General features: G+C 42.0%; 1 protein-coding gene and 1 pseudogene across 1 annotated transcript in view; both read right to left on the minus strand.

Annotated features, from left to right (window-relative positions):
* MDN1 (midasin AAA ATPase 1) overlaps positions 1-21,728 on the minus strand; it is a 455,945-nt gene that overhangs the window by 325,257 nt on the left and 108,960 nt on the right. Inside the window, 4 exon segments of the mRNA XM_073628928.1 lie at positions 5,490-5,603; positions 7,062-7,158; positions 8,860-9,004; positions 10,229-10,332. Of these exon segments, the coding sequence (XP_073485029.1) occupies positions 5,490-5,603; positions 7,062-7,158; positions 8,860-9,004; positions 10,229-10,332 (460 nt within the window).
* On the minus strand, positions 17,475-17,590 carry LOC141141994 (5S ribosomal RNA; annotated as a pseudogene).

The following is a 21,728-nucleotide window of genomic DNA, read 5'->3' on the forward strand; positions in this document are numbered from 1 at the left end:
ATAGATATGGGGGCCCGCAGTATGGCTTTGAATGATATCCCATTGCAGTGGGTGGAGAATTTCAAATACTTAGGAGTAGTAATTTCCCACCAAGCTTCTGAATTTATTTCTTTGAATTTGACTCCGATTCTGGGAGATATTGGGTCAAATTGAAAGTATGGAAGTCTCTACCATTGTCTTGGGACGTAATACTCTTTTAAAAATGAAAATTATACCAAAATTCATGTACTTAGACCTTCTCCCCAGTGCCTCCCTATGTCCTTTTTTTTACCAAATTAAATCAACTTTTTTCAGAGTGGTATAAACTAACCACTCTGATGCACTCTTGCGAGCAGGGAGGTCTAGCTTTTCCGGATTTATATAAATACTTTTTGGCCACCCAGCTGGCTATGGCCGCATGATGGCTAAATTCTGATATATACAACTCCTCTACCTGGCTGGAAGAGGCAGTAGTAAGCTCTATGGATGCTCTTAAGGCTATCGGTTGACTCCTTCAATGCTTACTACTACTACTATGGGATACTGATCTTAGATGTGAGCATTACACGAAGGATGCTTTTTCTCCAAATGCCCCTTTATGGCTTAATCCTACTCTTCCTCAATTTTTTAAAACACCGGAGCCTATTGCGTGGACTAAATATAATATAAAAATACTCTCAGGTGATTACTGATGGCACACTATCTACTTTCTCTACACTTACCTCAACTTTTAATGTTCCAAATTTCCATTTATTTAGATATTTTCAGCTTTATCACACTTTCCATACACAATTCCCACAGGACAGTTTAACGATTACACAATCTACTTTAGAACTGGCGCTTAGGTCCGAGTGTTTGGATAGGCCTACTTTGAGATTGTATTCTCATCTTATATTAAATTCTATCTTGCCACTAGAGGTTCTTAGAGCTAGGTGGGTGCAAAATATACCAGATCTAGATATGGAGGATTGGAGGGTGTGTGGGATTTCCCTTTGCGATCTTTGATATCTTTGAGAGATCGTATGATCCAATATAAATTGATACATAGAGCATATATCACGCCACACAGACTTTAAAAGATAAATCCTGTGTGCGCTTCAGATTGTTGGTGATGTGGAGTGACTCAGGGGGATTTTACACATATCTTCTGGACTTGTCAATATATAGTTATTTTTTGGATGGAAGCGGTGGATTTATTGAATTCTATCACCTCTGCTCCTTTACCGATTTCAATGTCTGTTTGTTATTCGGTTTGGTAGAGACTATTCTTCCTACAGTGCCTGAGCGAGTGTTCGCTAATATAACACTATTTTACGCAAGAAAAGCCATTGTGTTGCACTGGAAGAAACCTCGGCCTTATACGCTCTAATATTGGAAACAATTGGTAAACAATCTTCCATTATATAGAGATACATGAACAGGGGTTGCCCTAGTAAGTATGATAAAGTGTGGGCCAAGTGGCTGGATAAACCATTTACAGCATTGAATGCTCATTAGGGCCATTATCCATAATATGAGCATTTCTATAGGAGTATAGGTTTGGAGCCATTGGGGAGAGAAGGAACTAATACTTGCTTTTTTTTCTCTGTCTCTTCCCCTTTTTCTTTCTCCTATAGATTAATTATTGCTATATTGGATTTTGAAATTGTTTTTATTCATATTCTTGGTTCAATGTGTATTATGTTTTGCTGTGTTTTGTTTGTTTAGAAAATGAAAAAAAAACCCCAGCCCTGACATGTTTAATTCCAAAGAACATCTTTGGAGGGATGCCAGAGACTCCGGCATCCTTTCCGAAGATGTTCTTTGGAACAAAACATGTCAGGGCGGGGTTTGCAGCGGTGACATCATGCAGTCAGTGGGCAGCAGCTGGCAGTTTTATCTGAATGCTCTTATGCTTTTTGAAGTTGAGTATATTTCAAAAAAATTTAATAACTGATTCAAATCTACTGCACCATGGGGCTTTTTTCCTTTTTCCTTCCGAGTCCTTGCTGGTGAAGAAAGGAGAAATTGCTCTGATGGTAAGCATCCCTCCCATGGAGGAGAGTAGAAGTTGCTGAGACAGTGGAGCGGTTTGGAAACACTGGCTGTGGGGACTGCTATAATCAGCGTGATTGACCTTCATTTTTGCGGGTCTAAAAATTTGATAAGCACATCTGAAAAGGTGGAGGTGTTCACAGTACATTCAGTGGAAACGTGTGTTAAAACAGAGCACTGGTGGATGTATTACTTCCAGATGGACTTGGGCATTGACACTTTGTATATGGATGGACTTCTCACTTATTTAGAATTTCACTAGAAGCATACTATATAGCGCACCACCATTTATTTAAAATCTTTATGCACACCAAGGTATTGGGGATATTTTGCACTACTGTATCCAGTAATTGTTTCCAAAATGTTTTATTTATAGGACAACAGGGACAGACCCCAAAACCCCACAGAAACATTGTATAGGCAACTACATAGACAGGTAAGACATATATCCAATCCAAATAGGAAGTCAGTATCAAGGGAACATACACTTCCATAGAGCAGTACCAAAAAAGATTCCATAGTAAGTACTTGTCTTCATGTAGTTATTTGTAAAAAAAAAAAAAAAAATCTGCCCTGTGAAGAGAGGTATGGAGCTACCCATTCCTAATTTGTTTATAATAATTTATAGCGAGACAAAATTAAGAATAAACAGCTAATTAAAAGAAAGAGAAGGGGAGAGATAGGGGAAGTATATCTAAAGTAATGCAATGACTCGTCACAAAGACAGTGAGTGGCATCATCCCGTCGTATAGATATAGATTTATATCCCATTGTGTGTAAAAAAAAAAAAAAATATATATATATATATATATATATATATATATATATATATATATATATATATATATATATATATATATATATATATATATATATATATATATCTATATCTATATCTATATCTATATCTATATCTATATCTATATCTATATGAGGTGCCCCAGGGGGACAGCGTGGCCTCAAATACCTGCCAGCATCTAATCACCTGAAGGTATGCGTCCATGGTGTATGAATGTTGCCTGTGCTCTGTACTGTACAATTAGGATACGGTGTTTGTTCAGTACAAAACACAGAAAGCATTGATGCAGAGGATAAATGGCATTCAGGTTAAGCTTTTTTGATGTTCAGAAGCCAGGATAACCCTTTGTTGAAGAAGCAATAACTGACCTGGCTGATTCCATGTGGAACTTCCCGATTCTCAAGTATTTGTTGAGGACTTTGAGGTCCAAGATAGGACATGCATCTCCAGCAAGTTTCAAGACCATTAACAAGTTGGGTAAAAACACAGAAACCCCACTAGAACAGGCACAATTACACCAAAGCTAAGAAGCTGAAGGAGGGCAACCTAAAGACCCGGCACTGCAGCAGAGAAGGGGAAGCTGTAAACCTTAATTCAGGAAGGGGGTGGAGACAAAGTTCAGTTTCAACCCTTTAAAAACGGCAGGTTGAACCCCAAAGGTTTGATGTCCTGAACTGAGAGGACCAAAAGGCCAAGACACCTCTCCACTTGATGAAGTGGGGGTGCCCTGTTATTGTGCAGAAAGCTTAGATCTGGGTTTAGCTGGCTTGGATGTTCAAGGCTTGCATTGGAATGGTTTTCTTGGCACTGGCTAGAAGACAAGGCCTATGAGGGACAAAAGGAGCCCTTCCTCTGTGTAGGGGTTGATGACTTACCAATAGAAGACTTAGTCCTTTGTTTAATAGGCAACAGGTGCTCTTACCCCCGTTACTTTTGATAAAGGAGTCCAGCTCCTCGTCAAAGAGTCCGTGAAGCTTGCGCAGTGGGGCACCAATCCAGAAAGGCGTGCAAGATGCTGCTGTGGCCCCGAGGCAGTGAGACAAGTTGATTATAGAATTTGGTTAAAGTGATTGTAAACCCTTTCTTAAAAAAAAAAAAAAAAAAAAAAACAGGTCATACTTGCCTCCACTGTGCATGTGCAGTTCGTTTTGTACAGAGTGGCCCCGATCATCCTCTTCTGGGGTCCCCCGGTGGCGCTATCAGCTCCTCCCTGCATCGTATAACCCCCTAGGAGAAGCGCTCTTCCAGGGGGGTTACCTTGCGGGCGTGCTCCCGAGTAAAGCATTTTGCGTCTATAGGACTCGCCTCGCCTCATTGGATTTGATTGATAGCAGTGGGAGCCAATGGCTGCGCTGCTATCTATCCAATCAAGAGCTATGAACCCCGGGCAGATAGGAAGAGCGCGTCTCCGCCAAGGGAACGAATGGGCTTAGGTAAGGGGTGGGGTGGGGGGGGTGGGGTCCTGGTCACTGTCAGAAGTTTTTTCACCTTAATGCATAGGGTGCGTTAAGGTGAAAAAATACAAGGGTTTACAACCCCTTTAAACCAAGAAAAAAAATACCCCACTCAGAGACACACAACTACATTAGAAAAGAACTGGGAGTGGGCAGGACTAAATGCAGGTCCTCAGTTTTTGCCAGTATCCCATCACCTAAAAGTACCTGGCTTTAACCTATACTCTGAATCTTCCTGTGTCCTGCACTGTATTGAGCAAGAAATGTGGTTTTGCTATAATTTCTTGCAGTATGGAGCATATGCTTACTTGACAAGGCTAACTGTTTACAAATCAATTTTACAGTAAATCATTTAAAAGCGGCTTAAAGCAGTATTATCCCCAAAACCAAAAGATTAAATATATACTGAAGTTTACCAATCCTTAGCTGTGGTGGCTGCATTTTTTTTTTTTTTTTTTTTTTAGTTTTTACCCCCTCTGTTTTCACCAGGTGATCTGGCCAATAACAACCCTGTATTAGTGCGCCCAAAGACTGAATGAAGCAGCACAGGGCAACCGTCTGACAGCAGAATTGTATGTCTGGGGGGAAGGGAGTGTTCGCTTTACCAGCAGATTTGAATACACTAACAAGTTGAAGCTGAAATTCTGCTAATAGTTTATAAGCAGTTACAACAAACAGCTTTTTCCCCTTTAGGAATAGAGGTTTTGCATAAATTAAAACTGATCATTGTAAGCATCCCTGCCAGTGGTATATGGTTAGTCTCAATCCTGTAAATTACTACTGCAAGAGAGTTTGTTCTTTTTAAAAACAGTCTTACTGGTAAGATCATCAGATGAAAATAGAGGAAAGAAACCCTAAGAAAGAAAACTAATGTAGCCATCACAGCTTAGAATTTGTAAGCTGCACTATAATAAATGTATGCTTTTGGGTTTAATACCACTATAATATAAATCACCTGATATATGCAAAACTTTGATCTAGTACATGAATAATTGTATTCTTTCTCATTACCATATCAAAAATTATTTTAAATACAAAAACTGTTTCAATGCACAAAATACAATATATCCAGCAATAAAAAAATAAAGAAAAAGCTATCCTAGTTTTCTATAACCATTTGCATGCTGTCACCTACTCAAAGCCTTTACTTAGAGCTAAAAAATGTTAAGACAAATCTTTTTATAGGATGGCTGGTTAGGAGTTAACCAACATCCTTTATTTACCTGATAATTCCTTGAACAACTGTCTTATTTACATTTAGTCCTTTCAAATAATCCACAATGAGGATCTGTAAATCACTCTCATTTTCTAGTTCTTCCACATAAAGCTCAGTAAACCTGAAATGTAGAGACACATTATAATGGCACAACATATACCATAGAATGTTGAACAGAGGTGGGAAAGTAAAACATCTTAGATTGTAAGCTCTAAGTGAGCAGGGCCCTCTGATTCCTACTGTATCAAATTGTATTGTATTTGTACTGTCTACCCTCAAGTTGTAAAGCGCTACGTAAACTGTTGGCGCTATATAAATATTGTATAATAATAATAATAATATATGGTATTTGAGGATATATCCAGTATCCTTTAAGGATAAGTCAAGTAAACATACAAAATATAACGGTTTGCATTTCTAATTTTTGTTTACCTTATATGTCAAGCGGAAGGACTCTTGACAAGGAATCATTGACCACATATATAGCCATGGGGCAGGGCCACAGGGTGAAGTCACCTGGATGCCCTGCCACAAGGGGGTGCGGCCTCCAAATGACGTCACCAGGTGGCCCCGCCCCATGGCTATATAAGTAATGGTACACGGCGGACCCAGCATTACAGCAGGAGAGAGCGTTGGGAGAACATCGGAGGAAGAACAGAGGAAGAAGACAGCGGAGAAAGGAGACCCGGCAGAGGGAGAAGACAGCAGGGAAAAGAGAACCGTCGGCGGGAAAAGGCATCAGAGAGGAAAACTGGCAGCGGGAGAAGACATGAGTGGAGGGAGAAGGACCGGAGGATGAAGACATCGCCAGACAGAGAAGAAATCAGAAAGACGAGAATAGACGCTGGAGCTGCTTTAATAAAATTACTTTGTCAAAAACCTGTGTACTGTTTTTATTTTTGACACTTTTTTGGGTGAATGGGTAGGGGTGCATGCTTGCTCGCCAGTTTTTCCCCCCCTCCCCACCCCCATTTTGTTGAGGGTTCCCCTTCAAGATCCTCAGCACACAAGCCGCACCGCAAGTCGGATCATCATTGGTTCTCACAGGACACGTAAAGGAAAAAAAAAAAAAAAAGCTTGACGAGGCTTAACGCGACTGTATTCAGCGTTAAGCAGCTTTTACCAGTGTCAGACGTTTTTACAGCTCTAACGCCGGTCCTCAGAACACACTGGCCCTGGGTTTTTTTTTTCAGCTTGAAAACGCCAGCGCCACTTACAGCTCCTAAAAGCCTGTGTGTGCATGGACACTGAACATGGAGAGGCGTTTTTAGGCTGCAAAAAAAAAAAAAAAAAAAAAAAAAGAGTCTGACGCTGCTAAAAGCTGCTGTAAAAATGCCCTGTGTGCATGAGGCCTTAATGTCAGCAATTTACTGGTAGTAGATTAAAACAATATAAAATCAAAGCTCAGTCAATTATGAAGCTACATTTACACTACACAAGAGATTTTGAATACAAATACAAGCAGCATATTAAGTAACCAAAAGGAGATCATGGCCAAACTGCACACATTTACATATCAAATTATAATCCTAATACCAGCATGAGTATTTAGAAATATAATACATATTTAAAAATTTACCGATTTCTTATTCCAGGTGGTAGGTTTCTTTTTCCCACATCAGTAGCAGGGTTCATGCAAGCAAATAATCGAAAATCCGGGTGACGTACCAGGGGATCTGTATATGCAAAATAAAAGATAAGATGTTGATTAGTCGTTTTTATGTTCTTCAATACAAAATACTGAAAAGCACGTGTGTTCATAAGGAGAACCTGGTATCACTGATTAATTTAAAAAATATGCCACCACTAAATACCTTACATAGCCGTAAAATGATATTCCATAGTTGCTATTGTATAATCAAACACTAGGAAGTTGCAGGGATCAAGCCATCCTACACAGTATTCGTCCAATAGCAGCCTGAGAGAGGGAGCTGTGCAGGACCATGCAAGAGATGTTACCCAAGGCCATCAGATGAGTACAAATTGACGGAGAAAAGTGCAAATGGGTACACAACTAAAAAATTGATTGGCAATAGTTGGCCTATATAATCATGGCATCTGCACTTTTTTTTTCCCCCCGTTTTGAGCTCTAAGTAAAGGCATTTTAATAAGTGATCTGGTCAGGTATAGAGCCGCCCGACCAATTTTACTGATCTAGCAGCTATCTTCTGGAGCTATGAGACAAATAGCCACTATTGATATGGAGAAAAATTGTACTGCTCGTTTTGTAACCCCCTTCTGCCCTCTTCAAACTGGTATTACTATTCTATTACAATGCATCATGTTCCGTAAATGGGTAGTGGAGATCCGGTCATTCGATTGTTCCTCCTCCATCCACTTTAGTTGCACTGTGCTAAAATAGTAATATGCGTTCTGTGAAAAACAGAGGGAGAAGTGGGCGGTGAGAGGCACAAATTCTCAGTAGCAGTGGCTGCTGTTAACATTCATAGGGCCCAAAGACAGCCACTCAGGACAACTCTGAGGGAGGCACTTAAAACAGAAGATTTTGTTTTACCAAAAGCAGCCAACCTGCAGGTAATGGGATAAACACCAACAAACGTAACAAATGTGTTTTGAGTTGTATCTCCCCGCCCCCCAAAAAAATAAGCAGGCACATCAAGAATATGAAATGTTGTGTTTACATGTTCATTAAACATGTTTGGTTCTTCCCCCTCCCCATAGCCAGCTTCTGGTTATCCAGTAAAAGTGATCGACTCAGGAGGGATTTTTTTTTTACCCTGCTGTAGCAAATTGGATCATGCTTTGCTGGGGTTTTTCACCTTCCTCTGGATTGTGTATATGGGATTTTTTTTTCTCTCTTATCAGTTGAACTGGATGGTCTTTTTTCAACCTATGTGACTTTTACAGAACTGTGAAGGCCTAATCTACAGGGCTTTTGCTTTCTAAAAATATACAACTTTCTTTATATAATTTTCTAACAAAAACACCCCACAGCAGCTTTGAATATTTGCACAAAAAATTAAAAAAGTGGTTCATGTTTGTCCCCCTAAAGCCATTGTAGCCAAAATTAAACATTTTAGCTGTGCACAGCATAAAAAAAAGTATGCTTGGTCACATACAATACTACTTTATTAATTTAAATGTGTGATTAATAAGCATAACCATAAATTCACTGTTACATGTATCAAGACTTTACTGAAACTGGGTGTTGGTGGCAGCTTCAAACTATAAATGCTACATCATCAATAAAACAAATACAGGTGTTAGGATTAATTAAATGTGGCTTTATAGGATATGTGACTTATGTATTACATTCCAATTAATCAGGTTGCCCACTTCTGACAAACGGTCATATGTTAAATTATACACCGGCATACTTCAATTGCAGAAAGTTTTTTTCTAAAAAATCCAATTACCTGTGTCTCCTCTGTCCAGTAAAACCAGTGATCCAGATAAGCCTTCTAGTAAACCACACAAACATTCTAGAGTTTCCGCAGCTGCCAAGTTTATTTCATCCAGCAAAATCCACTCTCCTTTCTTTACAGCCTGAGCTAGTGTTCCCTAGGAATACAGAATAGTTTTTTTTTTTCAGATACTGACATTGCCAACAACTCTTGATTAATTATTCTTAGGCGTTCTAAAAACTAGATTGTAATCAACAAGAACGATGTAGGCTGAAACCACCTATAAAAGAAAAACAACTCCAAGCCAATCAGCAGTTCACGTCAATCTGTGCAATGTAAGGTTGACAATGACAGCTAACTCTAACTGGTTATTATAATTTGAAAAAATATATTGCTAGAGGAGAAAAAAAAAAAACACCCTAAAGACACAAAGCCAGTTTTCTGTATGTTAAAGTGTTAGGCACCGGAGTTGCTCAGCAAGCGCTTGTACTGAGCACCCAATGACTTCAGTGTGTGTGTGAGGGTAACCTGAGGGAAAAAGGTTTTTTCCCCCTCATTGGGGCCAGCACCTCATTTACTCACTCAGCAGATGCACTTCTGCTGAGAGTTGAAAGCCCAACACTCCCCTTTCCTGACAAGCACTCAAATTGGTGCTTGTCTCACTCCAAGGTCTCCTACTAGTCCCCGGGTGTGGTGCTGGAGCCAGGCAGGGAGGCGAGTATGTGATAAACAGTGCAATGTTAAAAAAAAATATTAAAAGTTTAATTCACCAAAAAGCCCCTTTCATTTTTAAAAGCCTCAGAAATTCCAAAAAAAAAAAAAAAAAAAAAAAAAAAAACACAGATTCAAATACGGTTTTGATTTAAAAAAAAAAAAAGTCAACAACCCTGAGTAGTGCTTTTTGTCTTAGAGTGTCTCCACTGTGGATGGAGGAGACAGCAGCAATGTCAGTCTGGGGAGAGAGCAGTGTTAGATGCACTATAGATTTAGATAGACTTGACTAACAAATAAAAGCTGAACTTCAGCTAACATATTTAAGCAGTTAACGAAACAGTTTTTTTCCCCCCCCTTTTGGAATAAAGGTTTTACAAAGAATAAAAAGTTGACCATTGTATGCCCCCTGTCAATGGTTTGTCTTACACCTGTCCCATTAGGACTAGTTGCTGCATCCTAATAGACTTCAATGGGCTGCCGGTACACAGCACACAGAAGTTAATATGCTGCAAAAAAAAAAAAAAAAAAAGCTCGTTCCCAATTTATGGTCATTATCGCCCATATCAAAGAGTACAAGATTCATATTATGCACAATATTGTGCACTGAAGGGTTTCCATGTTCACTGTAAATTGCGTGCCAGTTATCCCTTTAAACAAGAAAACATACCTCTACAAATGCAAACAGTAAAGCATTTTCAGTCATCCTCATTTGCTGCTGAGCTTGATTTAGACGTAATGAAAAGGTTTCCCATTTTCTTTTCAACAAGTACTCTAGAACAAAATAAACTATTGTTCAAGATTTGAGAACGATACTTCAGTTATCACAGTTTTTAGAACAAGGCAACCCAAAATTTTACCCTATGCCTAGGTTAACCATTACAAGCAAAATTTACACTGTATTTCAGCAGCACTGGTCATTCTACAAAAATGCTTTAAAATCGATCTTTAATCAAAAACCACAAATTATGACATGTAATCATAAAAAGGTACCATCCACCAACAACGTTGGAGGACAGATAAAACATATTTTGAAGAGGTGCTGCCAAAACCCACCAGCAGAGACTTGGAAACAATGCCTCAGCTATTACAATAAGACATTCTGCGGTCACATGACTGCCCCCCTCTGCTGGCCAGCTGATGTCAGAGAGGAATCTCAGCTACTCTTGCTGCTCTCTTTAGATTGGTGAAGTAGAGTGGAGGGGGATCACGGCGGTGTGAGAAAAGGTATTTAGGGTTTAAATAAAAACAAAAACACACAGACAGTACTTTAGATCTTAATAAAACAGAGGACACAAGTGATGGGGCTATGTGACATATCCACCACTTTAAAGTGGTTATAAACCCTTCCATATTCCCAGTGACGTGACTGGCCTCAGGTGATACACAGATGAAACAAAAGTTTACAAATAGTAAACGTGACATGATAGGCGACAGTGAAGAGATAGGATTTTTACAGCTTACCTGTAAAATCCTTTTCTTTTAAAGTACATCACAGGACACAGAGCCACAGTAAATACTATGTGGGTTATAGTCCACCTTCAGGTGCTGGACACTGGCACACCCTAAACAGGAAGTTGCCTCCCTATATAACCCCTCCCATACCAGAAGTATCTCAGTTTTGTAGCAAAGCAATACACGTGTATACTAGAAAGAGGGACGGGACCTCTGTGTCCCGAGATGTACTTCAAAAGAAAAGGATTTTACAGGTAAGCTGTTATAAAAATCCTATTTTCTTTAATCGTACATCACGGAACAGAACCATAGTAATTACTATGTGGGATGTCCCAGAGCAATGCCAACTGAGGGGAGGGAGACACAACAAAAGTAGGGCACCATGAGATCAGAGGACTTATACTGCTGCCTGCAGTAGACTGCGCCTAAAGGTGACATCCTCATGTCTTTTTACATCCACCTGATAGAATCTGGTAAATGTATGGATTGAAGACCAAGTTGTGGCCTTGCAGATTTGAGCCATAAAGGCTTGGTGATGCACTGCCCACGAAGCACTTGCATCCCTAGAGGAGTGTGTTTTGATCTGAGAGGGTAGAAACTACCTCTTTAACCATTTAAAGACCAGCCTCGTTTTGGATTTTAGGTGTTTACATGTTTAAAACAGGTTTTTTTGCTAGAAAATTACTTAGAACCCCCAAACATTATATATTGTTTTTTTTCTAACACCCTAGAGAATAAAATGGCAGTCATTGCAATACTTTTTTTTGCACCGTATTTGCGCAGCGGTCTTATAAGCACACTTTTTTTGGAAAAAAAATCACTTTTTTGAATAAAAAAAATAAGACAACAGTAAAGTTAGCCCAATTTTTTTTTATATTGTGAAAGATAATGTTATGCCAAGTAAATTGATACCCAACATGTCACGCTTCAAAATTGCGCCCGCTCGTGGAATAGCGTCAAACTTTTACCCTTAAAAATCTCCATAAGCGACGTTTAAAAAAATTCTACAGGTTGCATGTTTGGAGTTACAGAGGAGGTCTAGGGCTAGAATTATTGCTCTTGCAATACCGGTCGCGGCGATACCTCACATGTGTGGTTTGACCACCGTTTTCATATGCGGGCGCTACTCACGTATGCGTTCGCTTCTGTGCGCGAGCTCGTCGGGACAGGGCGCTTTAAATTTTTTTTTTTTATTATTATTTATTTTACTTTATTTTATTTATTTTTTCACTGTTTAAAAAAAAAAAAAAAAAAATTTGGATCACTTTTATTCCTATTACAAGGAATGTAAACATCCCTTGTAATAGAAAAAAGCATGACAGGTCCTCTTAAATATGAGATCTGGGGTCAAAAAGTCCTCAGATCTCATATTTAGACTAAAATGCAAAAAAAAAAAAAAAAAAAAAAAAAAAGTCGTTTAAAAAAAAAATGACACAAAAAAAATTGTGCCTTTAAGAGAAGTGGGTGGAGCCGTCGTAATGACGTCGCTCCGGCCGTCACATGGTATAGAGACGGGTGGGGGCCATCTTGGCCTCACTCGTCTCAGTACCTCAGCGGTGACAGGTCCCGATCTCCTCCGCCGCTACCGACGGCTCCGGTAAGCGGCGGAGGGTGCGGGAGAGCGGCGGGAGGGGGGGTGGCACCTCTCCCGCCGCCGATAACGGTGATCTCGCGGCGAACCCGCCGCTGAGACCACCATTATCGTGTACAGAACCGCTCGCTGTAAAGATGGATATCTCGGTTGTGGCAGCAGCTGCTGCCGTTACCGAGATATCCATCTTTAAAAAAATGACGTATATATACAGTGAGCGGTCGTGAAGTGGTTAAACCATAAGCTAGAACGATTACTTGTCAAATCCATTTAGAATAGTAAATTTCCATGCTGGCTGTCCTCTTTTAGGACCTTCAGGCAATACGAACAAAACATCAGTTTTCCGAATATGAGCAGTCGTCTTTAAGCAAACTGCTCTAACCACATCAAGAGAATGTAGTGATTTTTCTTCCATAGAACCGGGTTCTGGAAAAAAGAAGATAGAACAATATCCTGGTTTAGATAAAAACCTGATACTATCTTCGGTAAAAAGTTAGGATGAGGATGCAAAACTACCTTATCCTTGTGAACAATAATTTGTCTCTTCAAGAAAGAGCAGCCAATTCTGATACCCTTCTTGCAGCAGGTATGGTTTCCAGAAAAAATTCTTTCCTTGTCAAAAAAGGACCAAGGAAATATGTCGTATCGGTGCAAAAAAAGGCTGTTTAGTAATGCTGCCAAAAACTAAATTCAAGTCCCAAGGGTTCAGGAGTGACCTAACCAGGGATTAAGCCTGTTACCCCCTGAATAAAGTTACGAACCAAAGAAAGCAAAGCAAGTAGTCATTAAAATAATACCAATAAGGCTGAGACCTGTCTTTAGAAAGCACTCAAGGCCAGCTTTATTTCTCACCCCATCTGCAGAAAGTCAAGGATCCTACCTTTGACCCATTTCCTGGGGTGCAACCCCTAGTTTCACACAAGGAGACATGCTTCCCAGACTCCATAATATATAATTATGGAGGCGGGCTCCCTTGCATTAACCAAGATAGAAACCACTGAACCTGATAGCCCACGTTTCTTCAGAGTGTGGGTCTCACTAGCCAAACCGTTAAATTTAGAGTTTGTAAAGTAGAATGGAATACCGGACCTTGCGAATGGTCTGGCTGTGGCGGTAGGGTCCTTGGGTCCCCTACTGTCTTTTTTTTTTAACAAAGTTTATTTTTAACAAACAGAATACAAATCAATTTATATTCATTTAAGACAGATGTTGTACATTAATCGGAAATACAGTAACGGTCAAATGAGTACAGCGATATACCTTAAGGTTATGTCCATTGAGCGTATCAATTATTAAGTAGAATATACAAATAGCAAAGGGAAAAAAACATGGGGGGGACGGTCTGGGCCACAGCATTATTCAGGGCCAGCCTCCTTATGGTCAGACCTGGCATAGGGCAGGGGTCCGAAGGCTGGGGGGAGGTAAACGCTCTAGATTGAAAGGGTAGATGTATGGGGAGGTCTTCCAGTATCTACTCAAGGGTCAGGTGTTTGGCTTTCACCCATTCCGACCAAATTTTATCGAATTTTTTCGGGCAATTCCTTCCTAGATATGTTAGTTTGTAGAGAGGTAATGCTGCATTGATGAAGGACAGCCAAAGTTGTTTAGTAGGTGGTTGAGGCTGGTCGCCTCAACCACCTACTAAGGAGGAGGATTGCCTTCCTTGCATATAATGCAGTGTAAAATACAAACCGTTTTTTCCTCTGGGGGGCTTCAAGGGAGTCACAATTGCCTAGAAGGAGGGGAATAGGACTGTTTGGGACGTTGAGCTTTCCTATAGAATTAATATCGTCTAGGACCACCTTCCAAAAACTCCCTCTCCCTGGACAGGCCCAAACTATATGGAAGAAGTCTGCATTATCCAAACCACACCTGGGACACATTTCTGATCTGTCAGGGTAGATTTTTGCTAAGCATATCAGGAAATAGGCGCGGTGTAAAAATTTCAGTTGCGTAGATCTGCCCCTTGACGAGATGGTCAATGTTAGGTACTGCTGTATTACCTCCTCCCAATCAGACAGCTCAGGGATGTCCCACTGCCAGCACAGACAATTGGGAGACCTTAGATGTGTCCAACAGGGCAAGCTTGTTATAAATAGTCGAGAGCGTTTTGCTACATTCAGGGGATCGGAGCTCCATTTCCAAGTCTGACATCTGTAAGGTCACAGGGTTAGAGAATTGGGAGCTGAAAGCATGTGTTATTTGGAGATATCTAAAAGAACATTTGGTTTGGGAAGCCCCTGATATTCTTCAGAGCATCAAACGTTATCAGCTGTCCCTGGGATACTATATCCCCCAAGGTTGTGATCCCGTGTCTAGCCCACACAACTGGGTCCGGTATAGACTGAAAATGCTGCAACTTCGGATTGCCCCAGAGTGGCGTTACTGGAGGCCACGTATTTTGTTTCCCAAATTTCAGACTGACAATATCCCAAACCTTAAGGGTTGTCTTCATAGGAAGAGACACCTTTGGATTGGATCGGGGACCCCTGTGTATGAGGTTTCTCAGTTCTGAATAGGAGCCTAACAGCGCAGCCTCTGCCGTGGAGGCCGGGTTAGCAGGTTCCTCTGCCAACCACCACTTAAGTGTCACCAGGACCGCAGCCCAATAGTATTTTTTAAAACATGAGAGTGCCAAACCTCCCCAGTGTGACCAGTAGTTGCAGAGTCGTCTTCGCTATCCTAGGGACCTTCGCATTCCAAATGAAGGAGATGACCACACTATCCAGCTTATTAAAAAAAGGAAACCGGTATGGCGACAGGAGTCTGTCTAAAGAGGTAATTGAATCTAGGCAGGATCGACATCTTAATTAGATTTACACGTCCTACTGGACTGAGGGGGAGAGACCTCCATGTTGTGCACCGATGGATTACCTGAGAGACTACCGAGGTCAAATTTAGGACAATAAACTTGTGGAGGTCTCTATGTATCTCCACTGCCAGATACCTGAACAGCGATACCCATCTGAGCTGCGCATCTGATTGTAGGAGAACCATTCCGGAGTGGAGCGGAAATGAGACAGATTTCCCCCAGTTTATGCATATTCCCAAATAGTGCCCGCACCTGTCTATAACCCCAAGTGCCTGTTGCAGGGAGCTTCCGTCATCTCTGGGATACAGTAATGTGTCATCTGCGTATAATGACACTTTCTCTTAAAGGGGCCTATATCTATACCTTTTATCTGAGAGCTGGACCTGATAAGGATAGCCATGGGTTCTATCGCAAGTGCAAAGAGCCCTGGTGACAGAGGGTAGCCCTGTCTTGTTGCCCTTCTCAGGGGGAAAGGTGGGGATAGAACAGTTCCAGTACGTACCCTGGTTGTCGGAGATCTGTACACAGCCTCAACCCAGGAGATGAAGATGGGACCAAAGCCAAATCTGCAGAGGACCTCCCATAGATAAATCCATCCACTGAGTCGAAAGCTTTTTCTGCATCCAGGGAGGCCACTACCGCTTTGTCAACGTTTCCAGCCCCCCGAGGCCAAGACCACATACAGTCTCTGAAGATTGATATCTGTGCCCTTGCCCGGCATAAAGCCCGATTGATCTTCATGAATTAGCGAGAATATTACTTTATTAAAAAGGCGTCTAGCGAGAATTTTGGCATCCGAATTGAGGAGGGAAATAAGCCTATAGGACGAAAACAGTTGGTGGTCCTTCCCAGGCTTGAGCACCACCACTATTATGGGTTGTGCCATGGACGGGGGGAGGGCGCTTTCCTTTAGTGTCTTCGTAAACATATTATGTAGTCTAGGTGCCACCTCCCAGCCACAACACTTGCAGTGTACATTCACTATCACTTATCTGTCTGATATAAAAGAGTACACAATAAACAAAAACATTACAAAATATAAACACCCATCCCATCCCTCCCCTCACCCTGCTAAAACATAGCAATGGGTGTTTAGTACCCAAACCAAACCAAACCAGAAATTAGACAACCCCTAGACAGGAAGGTCTCCTATAGGGGCAGTGCGTCTGGACAGCACACCAAGGACACACTTCCTACCAAGGGGGTGAGCAGGAGGCTCCGCGTATCTTTTTCTGGAGGCATTACATAAGGATCACAACTTGGAAGATCGAACATCACATAACGAACAGTAGTTCTCTCAGTTTTTTAACTAAGGGCTCCATCTTAGTTACGTATTTTTAAGGGATCCAATATGTACAACAGGGGGTCCCTCTCCGTAGCATTTTAAACTCGCAGAAATATAACTGTTAACCTCTAGCACCTACTGTCATCTTTAAGATTCCTGCATACCAAGATTTCCTGGGGCGCCCTGGGGGCCACAAGAATCACCGACTTTCCTTCCTGCTTGATCTTGCAAAGAAGTCGTGGACGCAGGCAGAATAGGAGGGAATGCATAAAATCAGTGAGAACTGATTCCACGGGAATAGCAAGGCATCTGTTCTGCATGCTAGCGGATTTCTTTGTTGAACCTGGACGTAAACAGATCTATGTCTGGGATCCCTCATCTTTGACATATTGACAGGAAGATATCGGGGTGAAGGAACCATTCTCCTGGGAACGACTGCTGGCGACTCAAGTAGTCAGCCTGCCAATTTTCTATTACTAAATTGAAGACCGCCGATAGGCAAAGTACATTGTTTTCTGCCCAAGATAGGTGAATCATATCCTCTCTCTGGGCCGCACAACTTCTTGTGCCACCTTGGCGATTAATATAGGCCATTGCTGTGGCATAGTCTGATTGAACGTTCAGGCCCTCAGAACCAAGTGCTCTGCTTGAATTTCTAGAATGATAATGGGCAAGGTCATTTCTGATCTGGGCCACTTCTGTGGTAACTGAAGAAAGGATTTTCCCCTTTGCAGATTTTTGGATAAACCATAAACTGAGGCTCTGGCATACCCAGCCTACAGTACCTGGTATTTCCAGGTGGTCCATCCGGGTACTAACCAGGCTCAACCCTGCTTAGCCTCCAAGATCAGACGAGATTGCGGGCTTTCAGGGTGATGTGGCCGTAGGCTTTGGAGTCAAACACATTGGGAATCTAGAGCTTGAACCTTTTGTTCCAAGCCGATGTTTTGCAGCATTTTCAAATGAAACTGAGCATAAGGAATGGCCTCGAATGAAGCCACCATCTTTCCCAACAACCTCATGTAAATGAGGTTGTTGAATAGAAGAATTCATTGCTTTGACCACCTAAATCAGTTCCTTTATGGCGCTGATCTTTGCCTGGGGCAAGAATACCCTTTTCTGGGTGTACCTATGATCAGACCCAAGTATCTTAACCCTTTTCATGGTTTTAAAGAAGATTTCTCCTAGGCTGAGAATCCTACCTAGATATTCCAGGTAGTTGAACGTGGTGACCATACTTTGGTCTAAGCGGGCTACCAACTGGACTATCAAGAACAGATCGTCCAGGTAAACCATAATCGTTATACCTTGGGCCCTTAATCTGGCTAGAAGAGGGGCCAGAACCTTAGTAAACACTCATGGTGCAGTAGCTAGACTTGAAAGCAGAGCTACACACTGAAAATTAAGATTTTTCACCTTGAAAAGTAGATATTACTAGTGAGCGAGGAAATAGGCATATGGAGGAATGCATCTTTGATGTTGATTGATGCCAGAAGTTCTCCTCCTTGTAGGATGGAGATAACTGAATGGATTGACTTCATGCGAAAAAAAAAAGTGGTTATATTCAGGAATGTCCATTGGCATTTAACCAAACCCCAACCTCTCCTCTTACATGGAGGCCACCATGATCACTTTTTGTCAAAAGATGGTCCAATGCTTGAAAGAAAGACTTTTTTCTCTGGATCCTTAGGAACGCTTGATCTGAGAAAACAAAAATTACGAGGTTGCACAAGGTTCATCAACTGTTTCCTCCGCTAGCCGAGGAAAATTCAGCTTGTTTTTCCCTGTGATAACCTGAGGGTAATACCTCATCCTGTGCCCACTGTTCCCTTGGAAAAAGGGGTTTGAGGTGGGGGAGGGGGATCTAGCACGCTTCCTATTCTCTTGGATGGAGGATGCGATTAAAGCCGCTAATCTTCCTTCTAAGCCCTGCAGGGCAGAGGAAAACGCATCTTCAGTCACATATACAGGGGCTGAAGTGTGAGAAGCAGTTGCACCACCAATTGCTTCCAATGACTCACCCTGGCTTGCCATGTCAGGTATCTCCAGAGAGGATGACAGTGTGGAGGCATGACTGGAGTTCCCAGCGCCTAGGGGTGGAATCCTTGGTACCTTTATGGTAGCTCTGGAAGTCTTAGTGCTAAGCACAAAAGCAGAGGCACTTTAGGAAAAAAAAAAAAAAAAAAAATTTATGGTATTTGCTGAACAATAGTTTTAGCAAAAAACAATGTCACCATAAGTAAGGATCAGCCTTTGATGCTGAGTAACCATAATATTTTCTGTACTAGAAATGCCTGCTTACATACCTTTACATGCCCAGCGCTCCTGTGTCCCTTAGTGTGACAGACTTCTGTCTTCAGCATATGAACTGAGAGCGTCTGTGTTAAGCCTCAGGTGAGAACCTGATTAGGCATCTTCAGCGTCTTCCGCCCTAGTGTATGCGCCGTGTGCTCCACGTGGATGTAACGTCCCACACACACGGCACCGCCTATCTGTGAGCGACGCCCCTCTGCAATACCTGCCCCTTGTTTTAAAAAAATAACACTAGTCCGCGCATGTGGACGGCATTCGGGTCTGCAGTTTCAGACCCTAAGGGGAGGAGGCGGCGCCGGCCGCGATGGACGCCAGACCTTTAGAGTCTGCAATGCTATACAAGGGCTGAATGCCTGTCCAGGCTCAACAAGGGCAAGTCTGATAATACAAACAGTGGAAGCTGTTACCACACTTCTCCAGGAGGGGAGGGGGAGGGGAATTTATGTCAGCAGTGTTTGTTAGGCTCCCAGTTTTAAAAGGAAGACTAAAAAAATGCAAATGGCTATTTTTGTATGTTCATAAACTACTGCTGTACCCTCTTTAGATCCCGCAGAAGAGGAACACCATCTGTTCAATTAAGAACCCCCCTCTGGCTGTTGGGACCACACCTGTTACTATAGCCGGACACAGAGCTATATACTGCTATAATAGCAGATCCAAATTTCACCCATCACGGCGGGCAGTGTAGTTAAACCTTCAAAGACCGGGTCCCTTTTAATAGGGGTTCCACTCCTTTGGACCTGTATAGCACCCCTTAGAACAACTTTAGGTAATGTAGCAAAACCAAAAAGAGTTCTGGTTCCTAGGGTCCAGCCCTCAAAGTGTTACAGGCAAAAAACACCTTGTTCTTCTATACGAGGCCCAGGTACCATCCTGTGGCCGCAGTGGCGTGGATGGATCCGGTTGTGGAGGTTTTTTTAAATCCAGCATAGATCCCTCCTGGAGCTCCTCAAAGTACATCTTCATTCGTGACCAACACCTTAGACACTGGCGAAAATCTGATGTACTCCTGGGAGGAGGAGAGGTTATATAGAGAGTGAACTTCCTTGATTGGGTATACCAGTGTCAACACCTGAAGGTGGCCCATAACCCATTACTTAAGGCTGTGTCCCATGATGTACGATAAAGAGTTTTCCTGTGCAAGCACGGGCCTCCGATCCGATGGGATCGGCTTGTGAGTGAGGGAGGGATGGCGTGAAGGAGACCTGGAAGCCGCCGAGTAGGGGCGGTGAAAGAAAACGGCATTGCCGAACGTTTTTGGTTCTCCCTTTTACTCGGCCTCTTGAAGAGGGGAAGAGTTCAGCCCAGGTGGGGGTGTCTGGAGGAAGTAAAACCCCACAAACTTACCGGAGGTCTACCTGCTCGGTGACACTTAAGCATGATAACATTTACTTAAAAGGAGACATTTCATAAGAAAATTAAAAAATTCCTTAGAAAACTCAACTTACCTTTCCCGCCGCAGGGTTTTCTGTGGCAAAACCAACAGACATAATCTTCACCCTTCACGGTGGGTTCCGTTAACAAACCTTCAGGAACCAGGGACCCTCGGGATCCCACAATCCTGGACCTGTAATAGCATCCCGCCAGTAAAACTTTATGGCCTTAATACCAAAAGTACTGGATCCCGGGGTCCAGCCCTCTAAAAAGAGAAGCGTTTACAAGCAAAACCTAGTTTCTTTGGATACAAGGCCCAGGCACCATTCAATTTGGCCTAAAAGACACTTTGAATCTGGCTGCCTAGCTAGCCCCAGCAAGGATTGGCTCCAGTGGAGCTCAGCACAGCACATCTTCACTCGTGACCAACACCTTCCAAACAATCATTTCTACACAAATTCAATATATTCCAATTCCTGCTTATAACTTATTTATGTACATCCAGCATTTCACCACTGTTGCTTTATACATTAACAAAGAAAAACAACCCATACAAACCACACTCCCAGGAGAAGGAAAAAAAAAAAAAAAAAAAAAAGAAAAAACCCCCATCCCTCCTCCCTTACCATAGAGTAGAACATATAGATTTTATTAGCGAGATCCCATAAATTAACTGAAAAGTGGAAAGAAAAAAGAAAAACCCCTCATACCACCCTTATCTCCCCCCCCCCCCCCCACACTTTCCTTTATATCTAAAGCACTCCACAGCATACATTTCAATTTCCTTCAACAAAATCACCACCACAAAGCTACATTTCTTCTTTCCTTTCCCCTTCATATACTCCCTCCTCCCTTCTCTCCCCTCTTATTCTATCCCTGTGCTCATCAAGTGTCCTACTTAAACCCTTGTATGGGGGAAAGGGAAGGAGAAAGGTACCTCCTTCCCTTATCCCTGAAAACCTTCTATCATCTTTGTCCCCCTCTCCCAATTCCACCCATGATAACCTCCCCCTTCATTATTTCTACATGGAATCTCCTCTTTCACTCCATCCATGGAAGGGGTCAAGATGGAAGGCATGGAGAGAGAGAAAAACACAAGAAAAAAAAGAAGAAGAAAGGGAAAAAAAAAAAAAAGGGACCCCCCCCCTTCCCCCAGATATTAAGAATAGGTGGGTAGAGTGAGAACCCTGGGGCATCCAGACTGCTTCCAATACCTTGGTATCAGTACCTTCACCGTGTTCATCAGATGTGGGCTTCTTTTATAGGACTTGAGGATGGCATCCCATGGAACAAGAAGTGCATAACAGAAAGTTCTATAGGTCTTAAAGTCAACTTCTTGA

The sequence above is a fragment of the Aquarana catesbeiana genome, linkage group LG04 (genome assembly GCF_042186555.1).
Source record: "Aquarana catesbeiana isolate 2022-GZ linkage group LG04, ASM4218655v1, whole genome shotgun sequence".
Classification (NCBI taxonomy): Eukaryota; Metazoa; Chordata; class Amphibia; order Anura; family Ranidae; genus Aquarana; species Aquarana catesbeiana.